Source organism: Epinephelus lanceolatus, chromosome 9 (assembly GCF_041903045.1).
Source record: "Epinephelus lanceolatus isolate andai-2023 chromosome 9, ASM4190304v1, whole genome shotgun sequence".
Taxonomy (NCBI): domain Eukaryota; kingdom Metazoa; phylum Chordata; class Actinopteri; order Perciformes; family Serranidae; genus Epinephelus; species Epinephelus lanceolatus.
The window spans coordinates 16,774,308-16,801,110 of record NC_135742.1 but is presented as its reverse complement, the minus strand read 5'-3'; the positions used below and the strand labels follow the sequence as shown (position 1 = coordinate 16,801,110).

At 41.1% G+C, this 26,803-nt stretch overlaps 2 protein-coding genes across 2 annotated transcripts; both read left to right on the top strand.

The window, feature by feature from the left end:
- The first annotated feature begins 138 nt into the window (after positions 1–138).
- Positions 139–16,857, top strand: spef2 (sperm flagellar 2). Its single transcript, XM_033620578.2, has 38 exons — positions 139–314; positions 735–837; positions 969–1,221; positions 1,443–1,613; positions 1,909–2,055; positions 2,532–2,605; positions 2,764–2,977; positions 3,112–3,300; positions 3,710–3,897; positions 5,241–5,412; positions 5,494–5,716; positions 5,839–5,912; positions 6,076–6,151; positions 7,524–7,564; positions 7,800–7,903; positions 8,081–8,328; positions 8,489–8,561; positions 8,662–8,816; positions 9,047–9,253; positions 9,424–9,557; positions 9,892–10,019; positions 10,337–10,475; positions 10,587–10,724; positions 10,955–11,100; positions 11,462–11,510; positions 11,604–11,663; positions 11,760–11,889; positions 12,005–12,130; positions 12,355–12,493; positions 12,900–12,972; positions 13,186–13,345; positions 13,446–13,552; positions 13,737–13,919; positions 14,203–14,295; positions 14,692–14,862; positions 15,126–15,344; positions 16,249–16,371; positions 16,620–16,857. Exons 1-38 carry the CDS (start codon positions 257–259, stop codon positions 16,683–16,685), a joined length of 5,154 nt encoding a protein of 1,717 aa, XP_033476469.2. The 5' UTR covers positions 139–256; the 3' UTR covers positions 16,686–16,857.
- A 124-nt stretch (positions 16,858–16,981) lies between these two features.
- Positions 16,982–26,592, top strand: LOC117253194 (UDP-glucuronosyltransferase 3A1-like). Its single transcript, XM_033620579.2, has 10 exons — positions 16,982–18,210; positions 18,383–18,484; positions 18,616–18,736; positions 19,010–19,173; positions 19,279–19,443; positions 20,585–20,793; positions 20,988–21,133; positions 21,231–21,316; positions 21,797–22,016; positions 22,131–26,592. Exons 1-10 carry the CDS (start codon positions 18,129–18,131, stop codon positions 22,396–22,398), a joined length of 1,563 nt encoding a protein of 520 aa, XP_033476470.2. The 5' UTR covers positions 16,982–18,128; the 3' UTR covers positions 22,399–26,592.
- The last annotated feature ends 211 nt before the right edge of the window (positions 26,593–26,803 follow it).

Sequence of the window (26,803 nt, the reverse complement as noted above, 5' to 3'; positions counted from 1 at the left end):
TGGTTTAATGTCACTGCGGGTAAAAAAAACTGATCCAGGGCCAGCTGGGCACGCCCGCTCCCACGAGTGCCCCTCCTGGAGCACGCAGGGCGACCCTGTTGACGCGTCACCATGGCAACAGTGCACCTCTGGGATATCTTACGTGCTTGTCTGTTTTCCAGTCGTGTTATTAGCGAGCTAAAGAGTCTTACTATTCCCCAGTAAGATGGCAATTATTAGGTAGTATTCAGTCCGAGTTGAACTTTAAAGAAAGAAGATGTCAGACATATTGTGCAGGTGGCTGAACGAGGAGCTCCGTCTGTCAAAAGCTGTTGGTAAGTTACTGAAGTCATAGCGTATCTAACTAGCTACCTGCTAGCTTAATTATGCTAACTAGACAGTGTTGACTGTGACTATTTTGGCACGCTAAATGCATGTGAATTAAGAAAAACTGAGCTAGAAACTATATATCAAAGTTGATAAACAGTTGCAAACTTATTAACACAGGTATGGGATATTGAATGGGATAGGAAATGAGCTACGTTTTTTAACTTAGAAAACCTTAAAAACCTGTCGACTCACATTAGCTAGCTTCATAGCTAGGTTTGTAAAGTCCTGACAGGTGCTCAGACTAGTCATTTTAGATGTCTTTGATAACCTACTGTTGTCCAATATGTTTTCAGCTGTGAGCAAAATTAAAAAATATGTTGTAAATGTCAGTTTACGTAAATGACATCCATTTGTCATCTTCACAGAGCCAAAGACCTTTGCCAAGGATTTCTCCAGTGGTTATCTAATAGGGGAGGTTCTGCATAAATACCAGCTGCAGAATGACTTCAGTATGTTTATGAAGAAGGAGTAAGTTGCCCTCTTTCTTTCTCTAGCTATCTGTCCATTATCCCTTACTAACATATAGTTTTCTTTTGCAATTCTCCAGCTCATTAAAGGTGTTCATAAGTCTTAAAATTACTTGCATCTTTTTTTCATAGCACCTCCATCTCCAGACTGAATAATTTTACCCGTGTCGAGCCTACTCTCCGGTTACTGGGGATCTCCTTTGACATAAACACAGCCGAGGACCTGATGCAGGAGAAGCGGGGTGTTGCCATGCGTCTCCTTTACCAACTCTATGTCTCACTTGAAAAGAAGAAGAAAGCAGAAATCAGCAGCACACTGATGGAAATCATGCAGCCTGTAGCCACTGCTGGCCTACACAAAAAAGAACATGAGATCTACTCTGACGTAAGGGGGGCTGTATAGATTTATGTGTAGAATGTGCATGTGGTTCTTAAGTAACAGTACATTGAATAACTGTACAGTGAAGAATGGCAACTCTGACTGTCTCTGAAGTCTTTCAGTCAGTCAGTGGTTTTATGTTTTAAGTTCACATCATTAGTTTAATGTCACATATTATCTACAAAACTTGTATTTGCAAGCATTTTCCTGTCTTTCTTTTTGCGTAGCGACTGCATCAGGTGGTGAAACGCGATGCAGAGCTAAAGCTACAGAAAATTACTCAGCACTATGAGAAGAAATGCCTGCAACTGAATGACACGTTTGTGATGACCCATCCCATCCCGCAGAAGAGACAACTCAGAGACCAGGATCAGAAGAGAGTGAAGAATATTGAGAAGGTATTGGAGACCATGGAAAGTACAATGCAGTGTTGTAATACATTCCCCTGTCACAATTTATAACTAGGCTTTAAGACAGTCTGTGGTTTACATCTTTATCACCTTTTTACGTATTGATTCTCACTTTCAAATATCACGCAGTTGCAATTCTTTGCTGTATTTTGGTGTTGGACATTACTGTAATACTATACCAGTAATAAGTGAAAAACCTACACTTGAACCCCAGGTGCTGATGATGGAATTTAAAAAAAAAAAAGCTCATGCTAATGACATTGGGGAACTCTTTATGTTGCAGCAGCGTGTGTGTCATGAGAAGCACAATGGCATCATGACTCATACCCAGGCCACTTTTGTCCAAGTGCCTAAGCCACCTCCATACACGTCACAGCTCAACCTAAAGAGGAGACAACAGCAGAAGCAACGCCGAGAACAACAGGCGCAGGTGTGATCTAGATTAAATGATGATGTGATAATTTCAGTTTTGGCTTGCTGACACAAGCTCAGCTATAGTGTGGTGCCCATAGAGGCTGTTGCTTGTGATAATGGGCCATGAATATAAATAGCAGTCCCCTCAAAAATATCCTTTCCTTTACAGAAATCCAGGCTAAGAACTTTGTGTTTGTTTTTAAGTTTGCCGTATGTTCCCAGGTCCTCTAAAAACCATAACCTGTTAATGCTCAACAGCTGAGAGGGGGGATTAATTCTAATTTAATATCTCTGCCAAGGTTCTCCCTGGGATTTTTCAGATTTATTAGGAATTTCAGTTAATGACCTTCTGTATACAGCACTGCCTCTAAGGCCATTGCTATGCCACAAGTTCAACAACAATTTGTCACAGCACACGCAGACAACAAATGAATTATATGGGTTTGTTTGTCTCTCTCGTGTTATTGCAATTTCTGTTCATTTTGTCTGCAGAGGGTCCAGACTGAATTAGCCCAGTTTGAGACAAGGAAGAAACTGGTTACTTGTGGTTTTGCGTCCTCGTTAAGGTGAGAGAAAAGGAAACATTCACTAAATTGATTTTGTATTGTGCGGTATTATCATCTAGTGTTAATGTTTGTATGAATGTTTTATGACAACGTAAGATATTCACCAATATATTTTAAGACAATGACTTCATAAGTGATTTGACCCATTTCAACTCTAGTGGTCAGTCCTTCTCTGGAGATTTTCCTCGCAATGGCAGCAGCCAGGGCTGTGAGGTCCCTGGAGGTGGAACCAAGCTGATGTTGCAATCCAATAACAAGTATATACAGGATGTCAGGCAGAGGCTGGAGAACAGTGCTGTGACTTGTGCGCAGAGAGAGAAAATGCGAAACAGATTGTTGGTGGAGTGGCTCAAGGCCCATGAAGCTCAAGAGGTGAAACTTCCAGTTTTTGTAAACCATATGAAAACATGTTTGAAATCTTTCACTGTAGAGAGTCGGTTATTTGTGATTTGTCATTTTGACCCAAAATCATTTAACTGATGAGCCCTCTCTGCCTCACCTTGCAGGAGGCACGGCGAGAGGACCAGCTGGTGAAGCATCTGACGTGTCAGACTCAGCAGGAGCAGCGTTTGGCAACTCAACTCCTCCAGATTCGTGTGCAGAAGGACCGGATCCGGGAGAACCGCCTGTTCAGAGAGCAGCAGTACAAGCAGCGGAGAGAGCAGGACTTCCAGGAAGCTCTGGAGAGGGAGGCGGTGAGATAGGATGAATAAGGAAGAAGAATGATACTCTCTATAATGTTGCTTCGTAATAGGCTGTGTCAGTGATAGGTTGAGTACTGTCATAGGCAGAGAGAGGGAAAGGATAGATTTTGACCAAATGAATAATGTATCTGTTATGTATACAAGCAACAACTGTATCTGTCACACTATCTGGCTGATTTAGCTAAAAAGAAGGTAGATACTTTGATATATGCCTTGCAAAGGATAACAGCCATGGTTCATCAAGGTTTCAGTGTTAAATATTCAGTATACCGTAGTGAATAATAAATGACCTATGTATCATCTTTAATCTCCTTAGTTTATTAGAACTGTGTGATTAGCAGGAACATTTCTGTGATGCCTTCTCCACTCACTCCATCTTTCTGACTGGGGCCTGGTCTAGGCTTTGGCTCAGCAGGCTAAGTTGGAGCTCACCGAAGAGATCAGAAAGGAGCTTGAATTCTGTAACAGAATTGCTGCTGAGCGAGCTCAGAGCAGATACAAGAAGCACTTTAATATCTGCAAGGACATTTTGGAACAGATAGTGGACTTGGCCACCAAGGTTGGAGAGTATCGACTGCTCACTGGGAAGTACGTAACACAGTTGCTTTTAATGGTGCAGTAGAAATATGTACATGGTATTTGGGTTTGAAACCTCCAAAGTGACTCTTAGTGAGTCAGCTGATAAATGTGGAAATTCCAAAATGTGTTGTGAACATTGTGTCTTTTGGTAGTTACCAAGTATTATCACAAATGATTGTAAAGGTTAGTTTTAAGAGCTGAATGTACTCTGGCTGTAAAGACATTTTGACTTTTGCCACAGAGGGGGTGATGGCACAAGTCCACTGCTATGTCTGCTAATTTTATTTATTTATTTATGCTTGAACAAAGTTTTTATTCAAACATCATATCAAAGGTTTTTCTTAATTTTCAGAGTAGAATATGCAGCTTTTTTCTTTTAAAAGAGGAAGACTCAGGGTCAGAATTGGTAAAATAAACCCATATTCCTTCAACTGAAGGAAATATGGGCAAATGTGTAATAACACTGGATGAGTGGCGGACTAGAACACCAGAGCATGACACATAAGTAATCAGTGTAAGTTCAGCTTGACTTAGCTCAAGACAGGCACGGGTCAGGAGAGATCAGGCAAACAGGCAAACAAATCTGACGAAAGGCAGGCAAGGGAATCTCAAGTCCAAGAATAAAGAAAAAATTTCAGACATGCAGGTCAGGCAAAACAGGGATCAAATCAAATCTGGTGGGTGTGAGTACTGAGGGACTGAAGAGCAGAAGGGAGTGACGGGGTATGACAGACAAAAGAGTTAGTGATATGGCATGAAAACAGAAAAGATAAAGAAATAAACCAAGACTTGACAAGGGTTGTGACAAAATTGCCCTTTAAGTATTTGTTTGTTGCTATTTTTCATCATTGTTTTTCTTTCTTTTTTTACATGAAAACATTAAAAAGGTGTATTAGGAAAGTATTCACAAACTGAAATCTGACTGAAATCTTTTATGTATTGTATAAAAACTGAAGCATTGTAGCACAGTGCTAATTCAGGTGCGAGTCCAAAGCCTGTTAAAACATTACCAATATTGGAAACGTTTTTGCACACCTGACCAGTGGTCAAATAAAATCCGGAGATGTCAACATCCTGTCTGCTTCCTCTCATGATCAAATAAGTAATTCCCACTATGCACTATGCACTATGCACAGATTTGCACTGCCCACACATCCCTGCTCAATATTCACCTTGTATATATCTTGATACCGAGGTTTTACATATCCATTACATGTCTTGAAATACAGTAAAGATTAATATTTTTCAGGCTCAATTAAAGAACAATTTGATTTATTTTGAATCTATTTGGACACATTCACTCATTAAATCTAGATTTCCCTTCTGTTATTTTTTTCTATTGTCATGTCCAGTCTGGTTCCAGCAAAGCCGATGAGAGAGTGGAAGGAATTGCTGCTCAGTGGTCTGCCTCTCTATGAGCCGATTAAGTGCCAGCAGCCAGGGTTTGAGTTCTCTACACCACTAGATCCCACAGAGCTTAAGAAGCAGGACATACTCAAAAACCAGGACTATGATGAATACACTGTGAGTTTCAAATCGTGTGTACACGTGTTTGCACTTGAACTGACCGAATGCTGAAGATCCTCCATATGTCATGTTTGTCAGAATATGGTTGGTGAGTGGGCATGGCCGGAGGAAGCAGGGGAGTCCAAATTACCCCTGACCAACAACAACATTCTCGGGCATATTGTCGTTCGACTGAGGAACATTGTTCATCCGGCCATCGTAGAACCCTTGTCATCTTCATTCCCTCACTTTACCCTCAAGGCCTGTGTCCTTGGCAAGTTTTGCTCTGGCAAGACCACCTGCCTGGCCAAGTTTGCTGAAGGTACATAGCAAGTCAGATGAAACACCCTTTCACAAAAATTATTTATGTACTTACTGAAATGAAATGTGTGGAGTGAGACTGTATGACTTATTTGTTGCTGGGTATGTTCTTTCCTGCTTTAGCCCATGGCATTCATGTCTTATCAGCTGACACACTGATTGAGGAGGCGTTGAATGCTTACCGTAACGGAGAGGAGGTGAGTCAGATTAACAGAAAAACATTTTAATGTCAGGACCATAAAACCTCACTAGTCTCTCCTGCCGGTGCCAAAAAAATGTATAAACTTGTAAACGTGTGGCCTTCAAATGTCCTCAATGATCTTAAATGTTTCACTTTCTCAAACAACAATCTTTGGACAGAAGTTAAAGGTCACAGAGCCGCAGGGAGAGAAAGACAATGAGCAACCAGTCACATCCTCCACATCACTGAAGCCTGGTGGGTTACTGAAGCCAGCATGACTCTATTCTGTGCTGGTTTATATTATACATTTCAGTATGTCTCTATGCTTGTGATAAAATATGAACTGGATATTAAAGGTCTAGTGTCTAGGATTCAGTGACATCTCAGGGGCGGAAATCCCGGGGGGGCAGGGGGGACATGACTCCCCCTTCAGTAAAGCTGTCCCCCCCTAGAATAATTTGAGACACAATTAATAATTTTTGAACAATGCAGTAGTATTTATTGAAAGCACAATGTAAGCGGTGCTCATTATAATCGCGCAATAATGTGCTATTTAAATCTTAAAAGATTTAGTCCCCCCTCCCATTCCTAGTAGTGGTATATCCCACACTCTTTCCAACGGGCGGGGCTGCTTGGCAGCAGTAGCAGCGTGTGGCTGGACCACGGGGTAAGATGTACACTCACACAGACACAGTTTAACTTACATAAGTTACAACACATCCCATTTACTGTTACAACAAGCCCCAGGCCCAGGCTGATAATATAAACTGTCTGCAACATTTCTCCTGCATTGTTCAAAAGCCTACTCAATTACAAGTGCTGCTAAGCTAAAAGCTAATGATTAAGCTCAGAGTTTAGTGATAGTCAGAAGGACAGGAGAGAAAGAAGAGGGAGAGGACAGGACAAGAGCAGTCAGTGGTGGAGCAGCTCGTAGCTAATGGGTACCTGTCTGTAGGCTCTCCACCTGTCAGTGAGACAAACATGAAAGACGCGCAGTCTAACCGACGAGGAGCGGTCATTACGCGCCACTATTACGCACGGTTGTGAGGTGCACAGCGGCGGATCTCACAGCACACTGTTTATAAACCAGTTTACCAGTTTAATTGCAGGAAATGTTTAGTTGTTAAGCCATTTCTCATAAGTATAGACATTCACTCTGCCTGTTGGAGGGATAGAGAGAAGATTAAAGCGTCAAATTGCGGTAAAAGATGCTGTATAAAAGACAGGCTACAAATTTTTTTCCTTGTCCCCCCCTGGAATTATTCTCTAAAATTTTACTGTTTATTGTCCCCCCCAACTATGAAATGGGATTTTCGCCCCTGCATGAGGTTGCAGGTTGCGACCAAGTGAAATTTCTCCAGTGTAGAAGAACCATAGTAGGCTGACGCAAAAACGTCAATGGCTGTATCTAGAGCCAGTGTGTGGTTTGTCTGAGCTGGGCTACTGTAAAACAACATGGTGAACTCAGTGGAAAACATGATGATCCTTAGTTTCACGTTAGTAAAAAACTATATTATATTCCATTTCTGCCAATATATCCCCCTAAATCCTACACACTGGACCTTTAAGGAATATCGCCCAGTTGCTTATTGAGGTAGGTGTTTACTCATAATTCAATGCTTTTCAGATCGTGACACTCAAGAGGAAAGTAAAGACAGCAACATAAGAGTAAGTGTAATTTATGATCTTCCGACTCTATTTTGTATTTGCCTATGCAAAATCTGACCTGTATTCAGTTTATATCACTAACCAACCTGAGACATTTTTTCCTTGCTGATAAATAATGACTTTTGTGGGATTGTATTAATTTGAAATATTGAGTAATAAACATTTTTTCCATAATTGATGTGTACCTAACTGAAATGAAATTTCTCTTCCTGCTTACATGTGTCCCTCATTCCAGCTGTCTACCCAGGCCTTGCAGGGTGCAGCTGCTGAAAAAGAGCTAAGGAAAGGCAATGCCATCCCTAATGAGCTGTTAGTGGAAATCATAGTAGAGGCTATCAGGTAAGCACATAACCTGTATTGCTATAAAATATTGTACATGGGATTTAGTCTATGTATTATTGCAGTTAAGAGAAATCTCAATGATACAGTCTTAATTTTGTATACAGTGTGGACAAAATAAACAACAACTCCACAAGCTCTCTGTAGACAGTGTTATATTTGTTGTGTCCTTACTAGGCAGATTCCAGCTCAGTCAGGTTGGATCCTGGATGGCTTTCCAGCAGATATCACCCAGGCTCACCTGCTAGAGAAAGCCCTGGGTGGGTCTGTAGATGAAGGGAATAGTGCTGTAAGCAGCAGGATGAACCTTGCTGCTGATCCTAACCCACCCAGACCTCCAACACCCCCACCTCCTGTTCTGGATGTGGCTCTGCTGCTGGATATCCCTGATGAGTGTGTGGTCAGACGTCCATTCAGTCAGACGGGTATGTTATACTGGTGGGAACTAATGACACGTCTCTGTGTGCACCCACACATTATCTGATAGATGGTATGTGTACGTATACATATACACAATAACCAGTTAAATGTTAATTGTATGTCTGTGTGTTTATGTGATTCTCTTGCTTCCCAAACTTGGTGCAGATATAGATAATGCTGCTGCTACAACCTCCCATCCCACAGACAGGAATGTGTATGTAGCACAGATTCCACACAGGTAAAAAACAAAAAAGAAATGGAAAGCTAAAATTAAGTTAACACATTGCTGCTACTGCATGACTGTGTGTCTAATATCTTATATCCTTTTCCCCCTCAAGGATCACAGCTTTTCAGGACACTTGGTCAAAACTAGAGAAATGGTATGGTGGAAAGCAAAACATTTTGGTTCGTGTTGATGCAGATGTAGACGAGGAGGAGCTTTACAAAAGGGTGGAGTCTGCCCTGCTGCACGTTATGATGCAAAAACAGGAAGGTAACTCATTTAAGTAATAAATTAATAACTTCAATATCCCACTCAGAATAAATTTCTACATTATTCTGTAAGATTAGATTAAAAAGGGGTTAAAAGTTATTTTTATCATGATGATTATGATGAGATCTGTCTCTTGCTAGACTAAATTATGTGTATTAGCAAATACAGTATGTCAATCCTGAAAGAAACAAAATATTTACTGACAATATTCTGGTATATTCCCTCATCAGCTCTTGCCTCTCCTCCTGGTGAAGATTTTGTGTTGAACAGTGGGAAAGTTCTGGACTCCTCATTTACAGCCACATCTCCACCTACAGATCAACCTCAGGCCCTCACAGACAGTGTCCCTGGTCCTACAGATTCTTATTCCAGCCTGAAAGAGGAAAAAGTTCAAAGTGTGAAGTCACTCTCCAAATCCAACACACACTCTCCCAGAGGTGATTTGATCAATAGTCTGCGGATTGCAGTTTCATTACTGTTTCAAAGTCTTAAAAGAAATTCTGCCTCAAAGAGATGATTTGTAAATTTCATCTACTGACCATGAACATGATTAATTTAACTTTATCATAGTGATGAGTTATAAACGTTTCTTCTGGTTAATCAATAGGGCACTCTAGGAAGGCATCAATGTCCTCAGTGACCAATGAGGACTCTCAGGGTGTCCCCAAGAACTCACCTGAGTCTGCCTCTCCCTGCCCTGGTTCATCCAGCTGGGTCTATGTGGATGATCCCCTTCCTCCAGTAGGATACAACTTTATGTTTTTTTGTCTTTCAGAGTTGGATGTTTACTCCTAATCTCTTTCTACCCTGAAAAATCTGGTTTTGTCAGTGTCTTGACATTCAGATGCACTCACTGGGCGTTACCACAAGGTGGCCATCTAACATGATTCAGCCTTTGGTTCTTTGGTCTCCCAGCTGTATTGCACTTCAGAGTCTGTTTCACTTGTATGGAATTGCATGTCAGGCGATATCATTGTGAAATCTGTTGCATTACATTATGTATTGTTTAGTTTAATTGACCTCAATTCTTCCCCCGGCCTTGTTCATCTCTTCCCCTTCCCATCTCTATCTGTAGGAGATCCCAGAGTACCTGTGTCAACATTGGGACACAGTGTGTGATTCCTATGTGAATAATGTAAAGACAGTGATGCAGCAGCTGCGCTCACAACGCACTGTTATTGACCGTCACCTTTTCAACATCAGGTAATCTGCCAGGCCTTTAAAGAAGTGTGAACATGGTTTATTTCATGTAGTAGATTAAGTACATATGGGCACGTAACTAAGCATTTGTATAATGGGCACCTTTCTATGCCAGTCTTTTCTCTATTTATATATTTGAGCTGCAGATGCAGCTAGATACAGTTGAACAACTGAATACCGTTATCTTGGGGTACAATTGGATGTGACCTAAATGAAATAATTACAAATAAAAGAGGACATTTATGTATTTAAAAGAAGTATCTCTGATTAATATTACATGTATTACTATATAAGTATCACCTGGTTCCCTGTATCTGCAGAGAGGAATATAAACATTACCTGGGGCGTCCAGACTTGAAGCAAGAGTTAGTGTCTCATTGGCAGAAGGACTTCAACAACGTACCTGATGATATGAGGGAAGATGAGGACACCAAAGCAGAGCTGCACCTGCGACTGGATGTGAGAACAATTTATAAGATAATACAACACATATGTTGTTAAACTGATCACGAAAATACTCTAAACTTTGAAAATGAAAATGTTGAGATGTTTATCCTGATGTGTGCTCAGGAACTGCGTGAACGTTTGTGGGACATTAGTGACAAGCGTAAAGAGGAGGACGAGCAAGAGAAGGCTGCTCTCATGGATAATGGCTGGTTGGAGGAACACACTGCCGTCCTCATCAACTATCACTCTGTGCTCATGCAGGTACTTTTCTGTTTCTGTGAAAGCATCTGACTGAACAAACATTTCAGTGTTGTGGTGGCTATAGTTTATAATTTCATGGTATAGTTTCCTTTATTCTTTGTGTTTTGAACTTGTTCTTTTGCTTCTTTTTGGGCCTTGTCTTGTTTATGGTGTATAGGCACACATGTCTCTTCTGTATCTCTTCAGTTTGACTGGCAGAACCATAATGTGGGATTATTTGTGTTGTATAGGTAGAGATGGACCGTTTCCAGGACACACTGTATATTCTCAGAGTTTACTATTTGAGCATGCAGAGACAGGAGCCTCCTGAACTACCCTCCAAGTTGGATCGTATCCCCCTGCTGAACACCCCAGAAATTAAGGATCAGGACGAGAGGCAAGTAACGCACTCTTGATAGCAACCTAATCATGTTACTACAAGATATTAAACTGACATGAAAAGCTAAATGTGAATAGTTTATACAGCTCATGAGTGCAGAAAGTGAATGATTTATTCTGCTTCACCAGTACCAGATCAGCGGTGACCAAGTCACCAAGTATGTGTAGCCAGATGGATGTCAGAAAGGGCAAGAGGAAAACTAAGCTGTAAGGGAGAGGCACAACAGCACATAGTATTTCCTTTAAGTTTTCTGCATTGTGTTTGAAACATGAAATGGATGTTGTCATTTCCTCACAGTCCAAATGCTCCTCAGCACAAACATGAACACGCATAAACAATTTGCTCCCCTCCTCCCCAGGCGTCCTGACTCCAAGATGAAAGACCAGAGTCAGACAGAATCTGACAAGGTGAATTCAAATCCTTTTGTCATTTTAAAATCTACATTCTACTAATACAATCCTATAGAAAGAGATATTAACCCTTTTTATTATTAACTCCAGCCACCCCATGAGAAACTGATTTCCGACTATGAGGAGGCACTCACAGCCATGAGCAAATTGGTAAAGCTTTGTGTCTGAGAGCTTGCATGAGCATATTGTGACGGTATGAATACATATTTTTAATTCCTGATGTGTATGGATAATACATGCATGTAGGTGTCAGCAGAAGGCCACCAGGGAGAGACGCAAGAGCAGAAGGAGGGACAACAAGAGAAGGAGAGAGCGAAGGCATCTGCAAGTGCACACAAAAGGGAAAGAGGGAAGCAGTCATCAAAAAAACAGAGAGGTATGTATTTGCAAGGTATTAAGAAAAGGGAGGAGAGAGCTGCCTTCTGACAAGCACTGTGTGTTTCAGAAGGTCCTCTTTATCATTATCTTCCTCCAAAATCTCGTTCCTCCAGGTCCATCATCGTCAAATCCAGCACCCAGCCCTGCACCGGCTGATGACAAAAACTCAGAGAAGACTCATAATCAACTACTCACAAACAAATTACATAAAGAATATGCAGCCGCACTGGATCATGAGGGTATGCATGCACAGAGATTCAGTAGTTTATTTAAATCATATAAAGTATATTTAATTTTCATATTAACATATATATAACATATACATGCAGGGTAGTCTGTTATTATGAGTATTCCTTTGTGTATTTTCCTATGTGCACACACACATGCATGAATATGTGTATAAGATCAATATGCTTATGTAGTTGTGTTCTTCTTTCTTTCTGTCTGTTCGTGTGTTTTCCAGCGAATGCAGCAAAGGTGCGCATTGCGCTGTTAAAAGGTCATGGTCTGGTGATGGTGCACTCCCTGCAAAGCAGAGCAGAGGAGACATTAAGCAGCATGAAGAAGTGGTTAGAGGCACACTACCTTGCAGAAATGAAAAGGTATGGTACAGCACAGGGTGGGCCATGTGTGCATTAATGTGAATGAAGCACTGCCCCGCTGTCCCTGTTTTATCAATGTTGCTGTTTTTGATTAGTGTGTTATAAATGCTTTATGTTTTATCTCCAAGTCATGTCATTATGCTTTATGTGTGCATGTATGTGAGCCCCCAGAATTGAATTGTTGGACTTGTGTGTAACTGTTTTTTAAACAAAAAAGATTTGCAAAAAGTCATGTAACATAAAGCATATCCAAATTAATGAAAGCCCTCTAAAAACTAGGTTTAAGTTTCTGCTAAGAACAAACCATTTCTAACACATTTGAGTCTGGTCAGAGGCAGTTTTTGTTACAAATTAAACACAGAAGACATAGTTGATGTTTTATCTGTATCCGTCTCCTTTTCTCTAGTATTGACCAACTATCAGAGGTGGTTCGCCACCACATAGAGGCTGGTGCTAAGATGCAGAATGAGCTGGTTTTGGTACGTAATGACTTTATGATTGTGTTAATTGTTTTTTTGTTTTTTTTTAAACACACCTTTGATGTCTACCCCAGGAAGGTATAGTGTGGCGTTCACTAGTTACAGATTAGCGACTGCAGGATGAAATCTCAGTTGTTCTCCCAACGTGCAACCACCACAGTCTCCTTTACCTCAGTCCTCCCATTTTAAGATTCTCTATATTCTCTTCTCCAGGAATGTACTGACTTCTACCTGAATGGAGACTGCCACATGGTGGCAAGCCCCCCGGCTTCCCCTCCTCGTCCACCGCCTCTGGAGAAACCCACACGGTCCACCCCGACCATCATTCAGCTAGAGTCACTCCACCGAGCACTATGCAACATTGCCCCATCAGGTTAGTGTAAGGGAGACAAGTTGCAGTGTTCTTGGGTCTGTTAATCCACTTACTGTATCCATCCATGCATTTATCCTTTTCACTCCGATCTGACCTTCAGGCCTCATGTCCAGTTCTGAGTTCTCCAGTTTGCTCAGGGATTTAATTTCTGTTAACATGGGCAGAGACACCTTGCCTCAGCCCTGGATCAACATGAATGAAACACAGGTACTCTTCAAAGTATTTCACAGACTCTTTTCTTTCCTTGCCTCATAACACCAAAGTCTACTAGGAAGAAAAATTATGAACACTTTATTAGACACAAAATATTCCTGCTCCATATCTTCCACTTACCATAAAAGACACATCACATGTCTTACAGGAGCATTGTCATTTTCTCTGCTGTCCACAGTTGATGGAGCTTGTATCTCTGCTAATGGACGACAATGAGCTGATAGACTGGTGTCGGTTTCTGCTCAGCGCTGCCCTCCCGTGGACGTTTCCGTCCTTATCACAGCTGTTGGGCGTGCTACGTGGTTTCAAGGCAGCAGATACTGGCAACACAGGCTATATAAACGAGGATCAGTACCTACAGGTCTCTACACACATAAACTCAGATGTGCACTATGAATTCAGGACATTATATCCTTCTACTCTGGATAAACCTACATCGACAAGTTATCTATCCTCTCACACACCCCATGGCCCATCTTTGCTCTTGTGGCATTACTAATATGCACTGAGACAGAGACTTGTATACTAAACATATTATAAAGGGATAAAGTGAAAACTGTAGCTCCTACACATACATATATATATATATATACATATATACATATAAATGTCTGAGTTACTCCTTTTGCCAACTTTCTCACCAGACAGAGTTGTGGTTCACCAGTGAGAGCATCCAGCCCACCCCTGAAGACCCCTCTGAGCCGCTACCTTATGATCGTCTGGCTAACCTACGCAAGGTAACTACCTGCAAAGCCTACTTAAGTCCAGGTTAACGTAAACTTTTATTAAACCTGAAATGGGAACTTCAAGTAGTCATGATACACAAACATCTAAAGGAATAAAAATAATGAACAAAGTCAGAAGAGTAATGAAGCATTACTGAACTCTTTATTACTGTAAGAGGACATTTCTGCTAGTTTCAGTTATGTCTATGACAGAAATTAATATAAAACACAAACTTATAAAGGGTACAGTCATCACAATGCTATCCACTTTGTTTTAAGCCTCAAAGAGATCAAACCTGAACATCCTGTGTTTACTGTGCACCCAGATTAACTTTGATGCCTTTGATGTAATAAATAAAATAAATCAAATAAATTAACAGTAACATTTGTCTCTGTTCCTCTTCTTAGTTCTTTTTCCAGTTGTTTGCGGACCGCTCTGTCTCTCCCCCTCGACTGGACTATGTGTCCATGCTGCAGTACTTTGCAGCCGACCCTAACCCCAGACAGGGCTTCATCAGAGCACTTAGTGTAGTGCTGGGCAAACATCTCAAGCACTCCTCACCTGGCCATCTTGTCAAGGTGAGTAAATTAATGTACAAAATGAAGTGAATGAAATTTGCGCTTGAAAGTCATTCCTAGAGCACTTCTTCTTTTCCCTCTGTCTTATAAATATTATGTTGTGTCACCAGTGTCTTCAGGTGGTCCAGAATTATGATAGTGAAATAGTGGTTTTGTAACAGCATGTGTCAGTTTTTTTTAGTGGTTGTGGGGTGTTAATGTTTGTCTTCGATACAAACTATTGCACACTAACGGAGCAGTATCTGTATGTGTTGTGTGTACAGTCAATGCCCAGTATAGATGAGGCTGCAGAGCTCAGCTCCTCAGAACTTGATGGAGACCACAAGGAAGAAGAGACTCAGTGCGCATCAAGCACTTCATTGGGGGAACAGGAAGTGTCCATCCCTGCTCTCCTTGCCGTCATCTGCCACAAAGTCACCAAGATGAAAGACGACAGCCTCCTTCCTCCAGGCTGCTCCAGGAGTCAGGAGGAGCACAATGAAGTACAAATGTTCAAACTTTTTTAAATTATGCATTTTCATTGCTTTTTAAAAGACGTAACATCACACAAAACAAAGACAATGAATAAATTGAAGTAAAATAAAACATACCACTGTAATGATAGTAGACATGGTAAGATAACTATACCTCTAATATCAACATGATAGTAACAACCAGGGGCAAGTATTACTGAACATATGGCTGCTATTCACAATCCAATAGTAGCGACATATAGGGCAAACATCGCTTTACAATGATACCCTTTATATCTGAAATAAAGATGACCGTCCCTTACATGTACTGATTAAAACTGGGCTTGGCAAGTGAATGGATGAACTCATTAAAGGTCTAGTGTGTACGACTAAGGGGGGTTATTGGCAAAGTGAATATAATATTGATGATATTGTTTTTTATTAGTTTATAATCACCTGAAAATAAGAATTGTTGTGTTTTTGTCACCTTGTCACCTCACCTTGTTTTTGTCGCCTTTTGCATTTTCGTGTTTTGAACGGACCACCATAGTTCTCCCACACACGGCAAACATGAGATGCTTCACTTGGTTTTGACGGCTAGTAGGGAGGAGTAGCAAACCTTTATGGTATGCTCCCATAATTTGGATATTTAGGGAACAGTCCACACCCTCATTTATGTAATTAACTTAAAATAAATGAGGCTACATATTTTTTTCAGGATGGGGGTAAAATACAGGCAAAGAAACAAAAAATAAACTAAAGCTTTTAATAATTTTAACTTACTGATTCTGTGGGTTGGCAGAATATCAAAGTGCATTTTAATGGGTATGCTGTTATCCTTAAAAACTGATTTTCTTAAGCAGAATTATTAACCAATTCATTATAACGATTCTCGTCCCTCATGGTAATACTCTTTATCCCTTCTGGTCTCTAGCACCTGGTGCATATGTTCAGAGAGCTGGGCTACAAACCTGAGGACTGCATCCCCTTCTCTGTTCTCTCCCAGCATCCTTTGATCCAGGGCCTGATGGAGACCTCAACACGCTACCAGCTTGTAGTAAGTCCCTGTGTAGACTCATCTGTCAGTGTGTGTTAGATGAGAATCCAAAAACAGTACACCTTCTGTCCTCTGCTGCTGCGATCAGTCACACATGCTTATCATCCAGAGTGTCCACCATCATGTGTTTTAACATAGTCAAACCCACATGAGGATTCACCTTCATCTCCCATCTTTCTCTCCCTCACCACCTTTTGTATCCTTTTTTTTAAATCTTCATCTCTCAAACTTCTCTCTCTGTCTCTCAGAACATTCACAGAGTGCTGCTGGCCCATCAGGACGAAGCAGAGGCTAACAGCTTGGCAGTTTCCTAAAGTATAAGACATACGTATACCGTACATACACACACACTGGTGTCTGCATCACAAAGAACTCTTTCACTAAGGAAATGCAAAAGATGTTGAAGCGTTCTCATTACTTTTACTTTTGACGTTTGCTGAAATGTATCGCTTGTTTCAGTATTAAATAAATACGTCTGCAGCCACATCTTATGGTCAGTATGTAGAAATGTCTGTGCCTGATGCAGGGTGGAATCACAACAATAACATCAACAACGGCAGGATTGACCTCTCTTATTCCCTTTTTTTCCCCTGATACACTCCAGCAGTTTTTCTGACTGACTTGTTTTTCTAATGACCTCTCTGACACAGAAAAGCATTGGTTGTGGCTACAATGAGTGCATTGTCCAGGATAACCTACATGTCAAGCCTGACTTACCAGCAACTGCCTGCCATGGCACCCACAACTCTACCAACGTCCATTCAGCAGTGATGATGTGTTACGGTAGCTACTCTACTTAGCAGCCACTGCTGCCTGTTTGCCAGTCAAGTTACCGTGCATGCTGTTTGTGAATTACTGAATGTGTAAAAATAGGGGCATGTATAGATATGTAATCAGTGCTGTTTGCTAACTTTTCACATTACAGCAGATATGGCAATTTTTCTCTGCTTCATTAATTTAGTTAGATACAGGTGTGACAATAAATATCATCATTATCATCAATAAGTTCCTTCATGTACTCATTGATTGAGGGGATTTCATTCTGTCAGCAGCCTTGAGAGAATGTAAGTCCTGTTAACATTTCTGTTTGTCTAATTTGATACAACAAGGCTCGGGGAACCCCAACACCCCACCCCTCTGACCCACCTCCCTGTCTCTTTTTCCCTCCCTTTCATTACCGCTGCAGGTCCAAGGCTCTTGGACGTCTCAGTGTCTGACTTTTAGAGAAAACAGAGCCACTCACATCATGTCATACAGACAGAATCATACTTGCAGACTTGCATCTATAACCTGAATAATACGGAATAAATCAGGGCCTTATTTCGGACGTTTTACATTTGTTGCAAGATAAAGCGTACTGGATACAGTCTTTGTTTACTGTGTAAGGATTTTGGATTTCCCTTGTATCAACTTGACACTGCAGAGTGTCTAAGAGAGTCTTTACTCCTGCGCAAACAGTGAGATCAGAAAGAAGACTTTCAGGACTTTACGTGGTGCTCTGAAAAGACGATGTAAATTTTCTGTTTTATGCTGGTAATCCTGTGTTTTTTCCTTCTAATGTCTTGTGGAAAATTTTGTGCATATCACATTTCTGTTTTCGAGCCTGTTTGCCCCAGTTACTCACTGGATCCAACTTTCTTTCTCATAAGGAATTCTTGTTCGCGCATCAAAGTTTTCATTACAGTTTATGTTTGAATTGGAGGACTATTTTAAGAGGACCTTGGCTGCAGGTCAGCGTGCGGTATTCTAAGAACAACATGGGAATTGTATTTTGGATGTTTTCTCTTCTGGCTCTTCCAGTCCTTCAGTCTGCCAAGATCCTGACTGTCTGTCTAATTGGTGAGTAGTGGAGCAGTGGTTGTTAAAGTGTCCTTTATGAGTAGTATTAGGGATATTATGACTGGTGAGTGAAGAAAGTAAGTGTGTATGATTCATGTAGTATGTTGCAAACAGTGAGCCACATGTTCAGACAGCACGGTTATTTCATGTTGTCTCCTCTCCTCTGATCCAGGAGGAAGCCACTACTTGTTACTAGATGAAATTTCTCACAACTTACATCAGCATGGCCATGAGGTCCGCATGCTCCTGCAGCTGGGCAACCCTGTGATTACAGGTCATACACTATACACACAAATATACATACACAGAGAAATATTTGACACCGTTTTTTTTCATCTTTTCTCTAATGTAGTCACTCTAATTTCCATGTTTATAACTGCAAATTTCTGTTGACTGTCCTCACAGGTTTTTCCTACACAGGCCGTGCAGACAGTTACCAGACAAGCACCTGGTCCTTAGGGGAGAAATACATCAAAGAATACAATAACTGGTTCCTGGAGCAACAGAGACTGTTTTTACTGGGAAGGTATCACACAGATTTTTAGGAGACAAGCTCTCGTAAGCTACCTAATCTTGTTTTCTTAAGTCTGGTTTTCCATCAGTGTTTTTAAGGCTCTTGACTTTATCTAAACACTGATCCCCAATATGTTTCTGTTTTAGACTTTTGAACCCTCTTGTATTAAACTGAATTATCAACAGCATTGGCTTATATCAGATTTAAATTCTTTCTCACTCCTGTGGCCTCTCTGTTTGTCTTTCTCTTACTCTGTCTCTTTTTCTTCCTCTCTCTGTCTTCAAGGGATACCTTTAATAACTTTCTCAACTTCATGGGGCACCTGTCCTATCAGTGCGACAAGCTGTTAGGGGATAAAGAGATAATAACTTTCCTCCAGAGGGAACACTACGACATCACCATCCTTGATGCTTTTAACCCCTGCTCCTTCATCCTGGCACACAAACTTGGTACATCTGCTGCTCATATCACTCTGGATTATGTCATAATTACCATCATCCTTTAGATCTTAACATTACTACATTTCCATGCACTTCATACTTGATTTGCCCCAGGTGTCAGCTACATAGCTTTCTATCCTGGCACTCTGAATGGTCCTCTGTCCATCGATCTCCCCAGCCCAGTCTCCTACATCCCAGTCTTTGGCTCCCAGCTGTCCGACCACATGAGCCTCTGGGGTCGTGCGACGAACCTCTTTTATTCTGTCTTGGCTCCTGTAGGTAAGGATGGTGTTAAATAAGAGATCACATAGTGTAGGGGGATTATCTATCTATTATCTTTAATACACACTGTAATGCAGAAGAATTTTAAATGAGTGCCTTTTTAGATATTATGAATATAGGTTTTTACATACTCATACCTCATTGTCTTCTCATTTGTAATGTGCTGCCTCTATATTAGTACTTTTAAATCTCACATTTCACACATCTTCCTTTTCCGCTGCTGTTAGCACATCATCTAAATATAGTAATCCATACTTTTTCTTTTTTAAACATCTTAATTTCCTCCATTCATGACTGGCTAATATTCTGTGTAAAATGATTGTACATGTAGTGAGAATATTTACATTAATTCTTCTTAAATTAAAATCTGCCTGCTTTGCTTCATTCTAACTTTGTTTGCATGCAATGAGATATTTTCTCATCTCAAAGGGATAGTTCAGATTTTTTGAAGTGGGGTTGTATGAGGTACTTATCCATAGTCAGGGTATTTCTTACAGTAGATGTCTGTCGGCATGCCCACAGGTTGGAGAAGCGGCAGGAGTGCTGACTTGGAAGCTAAGCAAAGTACTGCTGTGGATGGAGGGAAGCAGCCAAACGTTTTTAGCCACCAAAAAAAGTCCCACCGAAGAATATTTCTACTGCTTCACCTTGCCATCAGACAGCCATTAACAGCCTGAGTTCCCCATCTATGCTCAAAGCCACCCAATTCCACTGACAAAAGTGTAACTTTGGCTTGCTGAACACAGGAGCCGCTGCCCCCATCCACAGCAGTACATTGCTTAGCTTCCATCTAAGTGCTTGTGCCTTCAGCTTCCAAGTTGGCACTTGTGCTGCTTCTCCAAACTGGGAGAATGCCAACTAACATCTACTGTATGTAATACACTGACTCTGGACGAGTATCTCATACAACCCCACTTCAAAAGATCCAGACTATCCCCTTTGGCAATGGTATTTTCTTGTATCACCATCTACTCTAAATTTCTTACTGAAAGACTGTTCTGTGTTTGCAGTGAGCCAGGAAGGGATCTAGCTGATTAGTTAAGACACTAGTTATGATAATAAATCTGATTGGCTTTCAACAAATGTTTATCATACACTGTTGGTGTTTTTTGATTGTGTCTTGTGTTGTATATCAAAGGCCAAGAACTCGTATGGTCAGTGTTTAGGGAAGTAGCTGAACACCACCTTGAGTCAGGTTCACTGCCTGGTGGTCTGGAGGAGTTACATCGAGGAGCTGAACTCTGGGCCTTCAACACTGACTTCTCACTAGAGTTCCCCCAGCCTCTTATGCCCTACACTGTGCTGGTGGGAGGTCTGCTGAATAAACCTGCAAAGCCTCCAGAACAGGTTTCACCCCTTGATAAACATATTTAGATACATTAATGAGACTGAGCTTTTCAAATTTCTAATTTATTTCCCTCTCTTTGTCTTTCTCACTCTAACTTCTCTCCATCTGTCTCTCTGCCTGGCTTACTCAACACTGCAAATTTTTCTTTGCACATTTCTTCCATTGCCCGTACCCCTACTCTTTCAATCCTCAGGATCTGGAGTTGTGGATCTCTAATTTTGGAGAAGCAGGTTTCATTGTAGTGACTCTGGGATCAATGGTCTCTTCCGTCTCAGTGGACCCTCTGCTTGTGGAGCTGGTGGCTGGCTTCTTGAGGATCCCTCAAGGGGTGCTGTGGAGGTAAAAGCATGACACAATTGACACAAAAAACTGGTATTTTCCAGTAATGTCAGGATATTTAGGGAAATGGCCTGAACCTGCTGTGTTTTGCTTGAAGGTACGACCCCAAACGATGGCCATCTTACCTGGACAGACCTCCCAATGTCAGGCTGTTGGACTGGCTGCCTCTAAATGACCTGCTCGGTAGGAACAGTTTCTTACCCTAACCCTGTGTTACAAACATAATGGTGCGTTGCAGTATGATAGACTGTCAATAGGCTTGTTTATTGAAGGCATTGTGGGCTATCTGAAAAAAGACTAAAATAGTAAATTTCAAGACAGATTCCTGCCGAGACTGCAGCAGATAGAGACTGGGTCACTGCTGCACTGCAGATCCGTTCTTCCCAATTAATCCCTTCATATTTAAAGACACACTACAAGACCCAAGTGCTTGCCTTAAATGTACAGTAACGTTTCATCATGAAGACTCTAAACAGAGTGAGATACAAATACGGCCGCATCATGGCAATGAAATCGACCATTTTGTGTATGCACATCCCCATGTTGTTTAAACCCTAGGACAGCCTGTTCTCATCTTGAGGTTTTATGAGCCTGCACTGCACCCAAACACTCTAACTTCCTTTACTCAATATTGAAGCTTTCTCTATTTTCTGTTTACCCCAGGCCACAAAAAAGCACGTCTGTTTATCACCCATGGTGGACAAAACAGTCTGCTCCAGGCAGTGTACCATGCTGTTCCTGTGCTGGGAATCCCTCTGTTTGGAGACCAGTTTGATAATGTGGTGAGGGCTGAAACAAAGGGACTTGGCCTCGCCATCAACCCCACGCACATCACCAGGGAACTGCTCAGCTCCACTATTCAAACACTCATACAGGACATGAGGTTTGTGGTTCGATGGCTGGGCAAAATTTGTGATGCCAGTAGAGAACAGAGATGTCTAACTGTACTCCTCCCTTTCTCTCTCTTTATTTCTCCCAATCATTTCTCCTCTTCCAGGTTCAAGTCTTCAGCGTTGCTCCTGAGCAGGATCCACAAATCCCATCCTGTCCCTCCAGCCCTTCGATTCATTCAGTGGGTAGAGCACATCCTGCACAGCGGAGGTGGAACTCATTTAAGGCCGGCGTCACTGATGCAACCATGGTACCAGAGATACCTGTTGGACTTGGTGCTTGTTCTCTTCCTGGGGCTTCTTGGACCTGTCATCCTCTGCTGGACTTTCTGTAGGAACAAGAACAGCAGGGAAAAACACAAAAAAACACAATAGCTGTACTTAGTGTTTCCTCTGGGACACTTCAGATTGATACCTCAGCTCTGTGTTACTTGTTTATCTTGGACTTTAAAGTTGAACCAATATGGGAACTTTTAAAAAATGAATTCCTGCTACTCTAAAATACTGCACATGTTCAATAAATAAACAGTACGTGCTGTCACTGTTTTATACAAGTACACCTTTAAATACAAAAATTAGATAAGTGATAACAGGCCTTCATGTTAACGTAGGAGATGTTTGCTTTGGCCAAGTGATGAACTCAAACTCCTTTACCCCTGTAGCCCTACCAGGCCCAGAAAAGATATCTCTTAAAGATCCAGTGTGTATGATTTAGGGGGATATATTGGCAAAAATTGAATATGATATAACACCTATGTTTTCTTTAGTGTAAAATCACCTTACATATATGAATTGTTGGGTTTTTTGTAACCTCAAAATGAGTGCTTATGTCTACACATGGAGCAGGTCCTTGTCCATGGAGTCTGCCATGTACCACTGCCATGTTTCTACAGTGGCCCAGAGTCAACAAACCAAACACTGCGACAAGCCAAACAGCGTCGGAAAAACACAGATTTTTAATGTGAAACTGCTTTATTCAGTGTTTATACCAGTTTAAATCACTGGGACGATTTGTTTTGGAGAGGACGAGACCTCCGCATATAATTTGACTCCTGGTAAAAAATCTCCTGAACAATGAACACTGAGGGAATCCTAACTAGGAGTTCACACTTGGCACATGTGTGAAGTTTCATCTGGTTGCAGTCTGCAGTCCTCACTGCTAAATGCCTCTGAATCTTACACACTGGACCAAGGACAAAAGCATAACTTAGAAAAAGGTGTTTTTTTCCCAGAACATTCCCTTTCATTATCAAAATGAAAGCTGCAAACTACTGCAAAGCTGAAAAATTACACAAGTTTAAAAGTGGTAACAACATTAGTGTGCGAAAAAAACTGCTGATGCCATCAATAATGTTCAACTTTGCCTTTCATTTTGAGTCCTTTCTCTACCCTGAAAGATTTTCACTTTCTGTATTTCAAGTTTCACTCCAGTGGAATATCCCTAATGCCAAGTGTCCTGCCCTCTCCTCCCCCAGCGCCGTCATGTCTACCAGACGTCTCATTTGTACTGCAGCGCCACGTTGTCCAACACCTCCTTGTTGCTTTGACCTGGCTGTGCTGCAAGCAGGGGTGGTTGACAGTACTCAGGCAAACATGCACATACACCGTTAACTAAGCAACACTGATGGGCTTTTGTGTCATTGCATTTGTCCAAATTTAGTATATGAATGTTAAGAATGTTTTTGTGTTGATTTGCTTGACTGGTTTAATGTAGACAAAGTATGTCACAGAATGTACCTGAATTATGCTCTACCTGCAAAGTTTGTGTATGCATGTGTGTATGTGTGTGCATGTGTGTGTTTGGGGTAGCGTTATGGTCTACTGGCTCTTCAATGATTAACCACCTGCAAGTCTCAACTCTGACCCCCACACCCTCCTCTTCTGGTTTCCACTGAGTCCCCTTCCTCTTTCTAAACAAGACACAAAAGCGAACAGCAATGTTCACGGTCAGCGCTCAAGCCACTGTTGAGGGTAGACCAGGCCTTGGAGGACCCCCCCCCCCCGTCCTGTCCTCCCTTCCACTCTTCACATCTGTGTTGGGGGTTAGCAGGGAGGAAAATATAGATTAGCAAGGAAATAATGACCAATTAGGATAGCTTGTTCCCTGTCCATTCAGCTGTCCATTCTTTCCCTGCATTTCATTTGTCTATTTGTCTGGCAGTTGCAAGTGCCAGTGAGTCTTCCCCTGTCTCGCACGCTATCCAAAACAGGCAGGGCAGAGCAGCCAAAGCATTACGGGGCAAAAAAGAGCAAACATTAATGAAGCAGAAGAAGAATACATGAATGGAAAATAGAATACAGGAAAATCATGGTTCAAGGGAGGAAACATAAAAACATAGCTGCCAGAATAAGAAGATAGAAGCAGTAGTGACCAGAATAAAACGGACAACTTTCCAAAAAGTAATAAACTGTCGCTTTTGGCTGTTTTGATACTGTAGCTGCATTTAATTTACTGTTCTGTTTCTCATTTTTAATTTAAGATGGAATTGCAATTGTCTGCATCTTATTTACAACCACGACACTTTCACTACAGGTGTCAGACAGAGATGTCGCAGCTCTAATGTCAATTTTGATTAAACATGGTTTGAGCTTGTATTCAGCAGTAATGGTGGTTATTCTGAGTGGATGTTTTGAAGCTCAGATTTGTTGGTTAGAGCCCCATCTAGTGACGTGAGAAAACGACTTAACTGAGAGTGAGACGTGTGTCTAAAAAAATCATGGCTTTCTGGACAGGAATTAACCAATTCTAGAAAACAAAGCAATTAAATGTGTTCAGATGCTCTTGGTAAAGGGGCCGCGTTCAGTATCTGGTTCATGACCACCAACGTATTGCTGTTAATTACTGTTACTGTTCATTTTGTAAAACTTTACAAGATTTATTGAAGGGGTATTGAAAGTGATAAATGGCACCTTTCTTGTCCTCTGACCGCTCAAAGCACTTTTACAATACAGAGTTACATCCACACAGACATTCATACAGTGCTATTCAAGGCAGCCATAGAAGGTGCCACCTGCTTCTCTGTTTCTACATTAATATGTCATGATCCTGGGTTTGTTAATATTCAGTTATCCTAAGGACTTTGTTTTGGAGTGTTCTGTTTGTGTTCCTTCTTTCATGTTATTCATTCATGTTTAATCTGCTTCTTGTCTGGTTTTACTTCCTGTCTTTGTATGTTTTCCCACCTGTTTTCTGTCACACCTGTCTCGTTAGTCCTTCCCTGTTCCCACAGTCTTCCCTTCACACCTGTTCTGTATTAGTCTTGTTTGCTCCATCCTAGTGTTCCCCTCCACACCCTTGTTGTAAGCCAATCCCCATCTCCCTTCTTTTGACAGTGTCCTCCTGCTCCAGCTGTGTCTCGTTCTTGTCATTAGTTTTCTGTGTATATATTCCTGTGTGTTTCCCCTTTGGTCTTTGTCCTGCATTCATCCCTGTGTTTCTTGGTGTCGTTCCCTGCTCTGTCTTCTGTTTGGTTTTTTTTTCCCTGAGTTCATTGTATTTTTCTTGGTTGTTTTTCAGTTTAGCTTTGGTTCTGCTTTCATTTGGACTTTTAGTTACTTGCCTGTTCTGGATGTTTTTTTATCAGCTGCATTAAAGCTCGCTTTTTGTTAAAAACTTCAACCTGCCTGTTAGTCTGCATGTAGGTCTTCCTTGAACTGATATATAAAAAAATATGCTTCCGCAGAAGCTGTTTAGGGTTCAATATCTTGTACAAGGATGCTTCGACATGCAGACTGGAGAAGGAGCTGGTGATCAAACCACCAATATTTTGATTAGAGCAATAGTAGGCAATCCGCTGTACCTCCTAAGCCACATCCCAACTAGATTGCATTTGTTGTGATAATAATAAACAGTCAACTGAGAGTATGATGAAGTTGAAAACTTTGATTCTTGCTATTGGTTACATGTCTAGGTGATACATGCAGCACATGTATTTGTTTGGAGCTACTCGTACCGTATTTGAGTTATTTTATGCTACTTTATTCTTTTACTCCACTACATTTATCTCACATATAGTCATTATATTAGAAATAAAATTGTATGTTAAAAAATACTGTAATCTTGTAAAATATGTCATTTTTTATTTGATTTCACCTTACTGTCAGAATAAGATTCTGACATTTGTCTTGCATCCCAGAACATCAACTATAAAAATACAATACAACATTTAACCAAACAACAAAATCACGTAACAATACAAATTACAACAGACACTACGAAGAGTGGATGCAATGCAACATATTACTCAGTACCTATTACATACAATGTTCGACCCAGGATACTTAGGCCAGTGGTTCACTGGTCCCCAACTGGTCCAACCACAGGATCCAGATTTCTCCTTAGTCACTAGTTCAAGGTCCACACGGTTGAATAAATTCAGCATCATACTTGCGTTCAGCCATGTTGTCAAGCTCTGTCAAGTAGCTGTCCGTTGTTCACTCACTCTGTAGCAAGAAACAGCACTTCAAAATATAAATGCCATGCCAGAAATTCACTGTACTTTAAAATAAAGTGTTGTTTTTTTCCAAACTTGACATGTTTGTGAGTCACTTGCCGTCCATTCAGAATGGACCTACAACCCACTTTTGGACCACGATCCACGAGTTGGGAACCACTGATTTAGGCTACTTTCGTGTACATTTTATATATTAATCTACCCAACATAATATATATGAACTTAAATTAGCTCCAACTGAACTGACTACAAGATTAAAATGCTGTTTACACATTATAGTCTCAATAGCAATAATCCAGTTAAGTAATATAGGCATTATATATAAC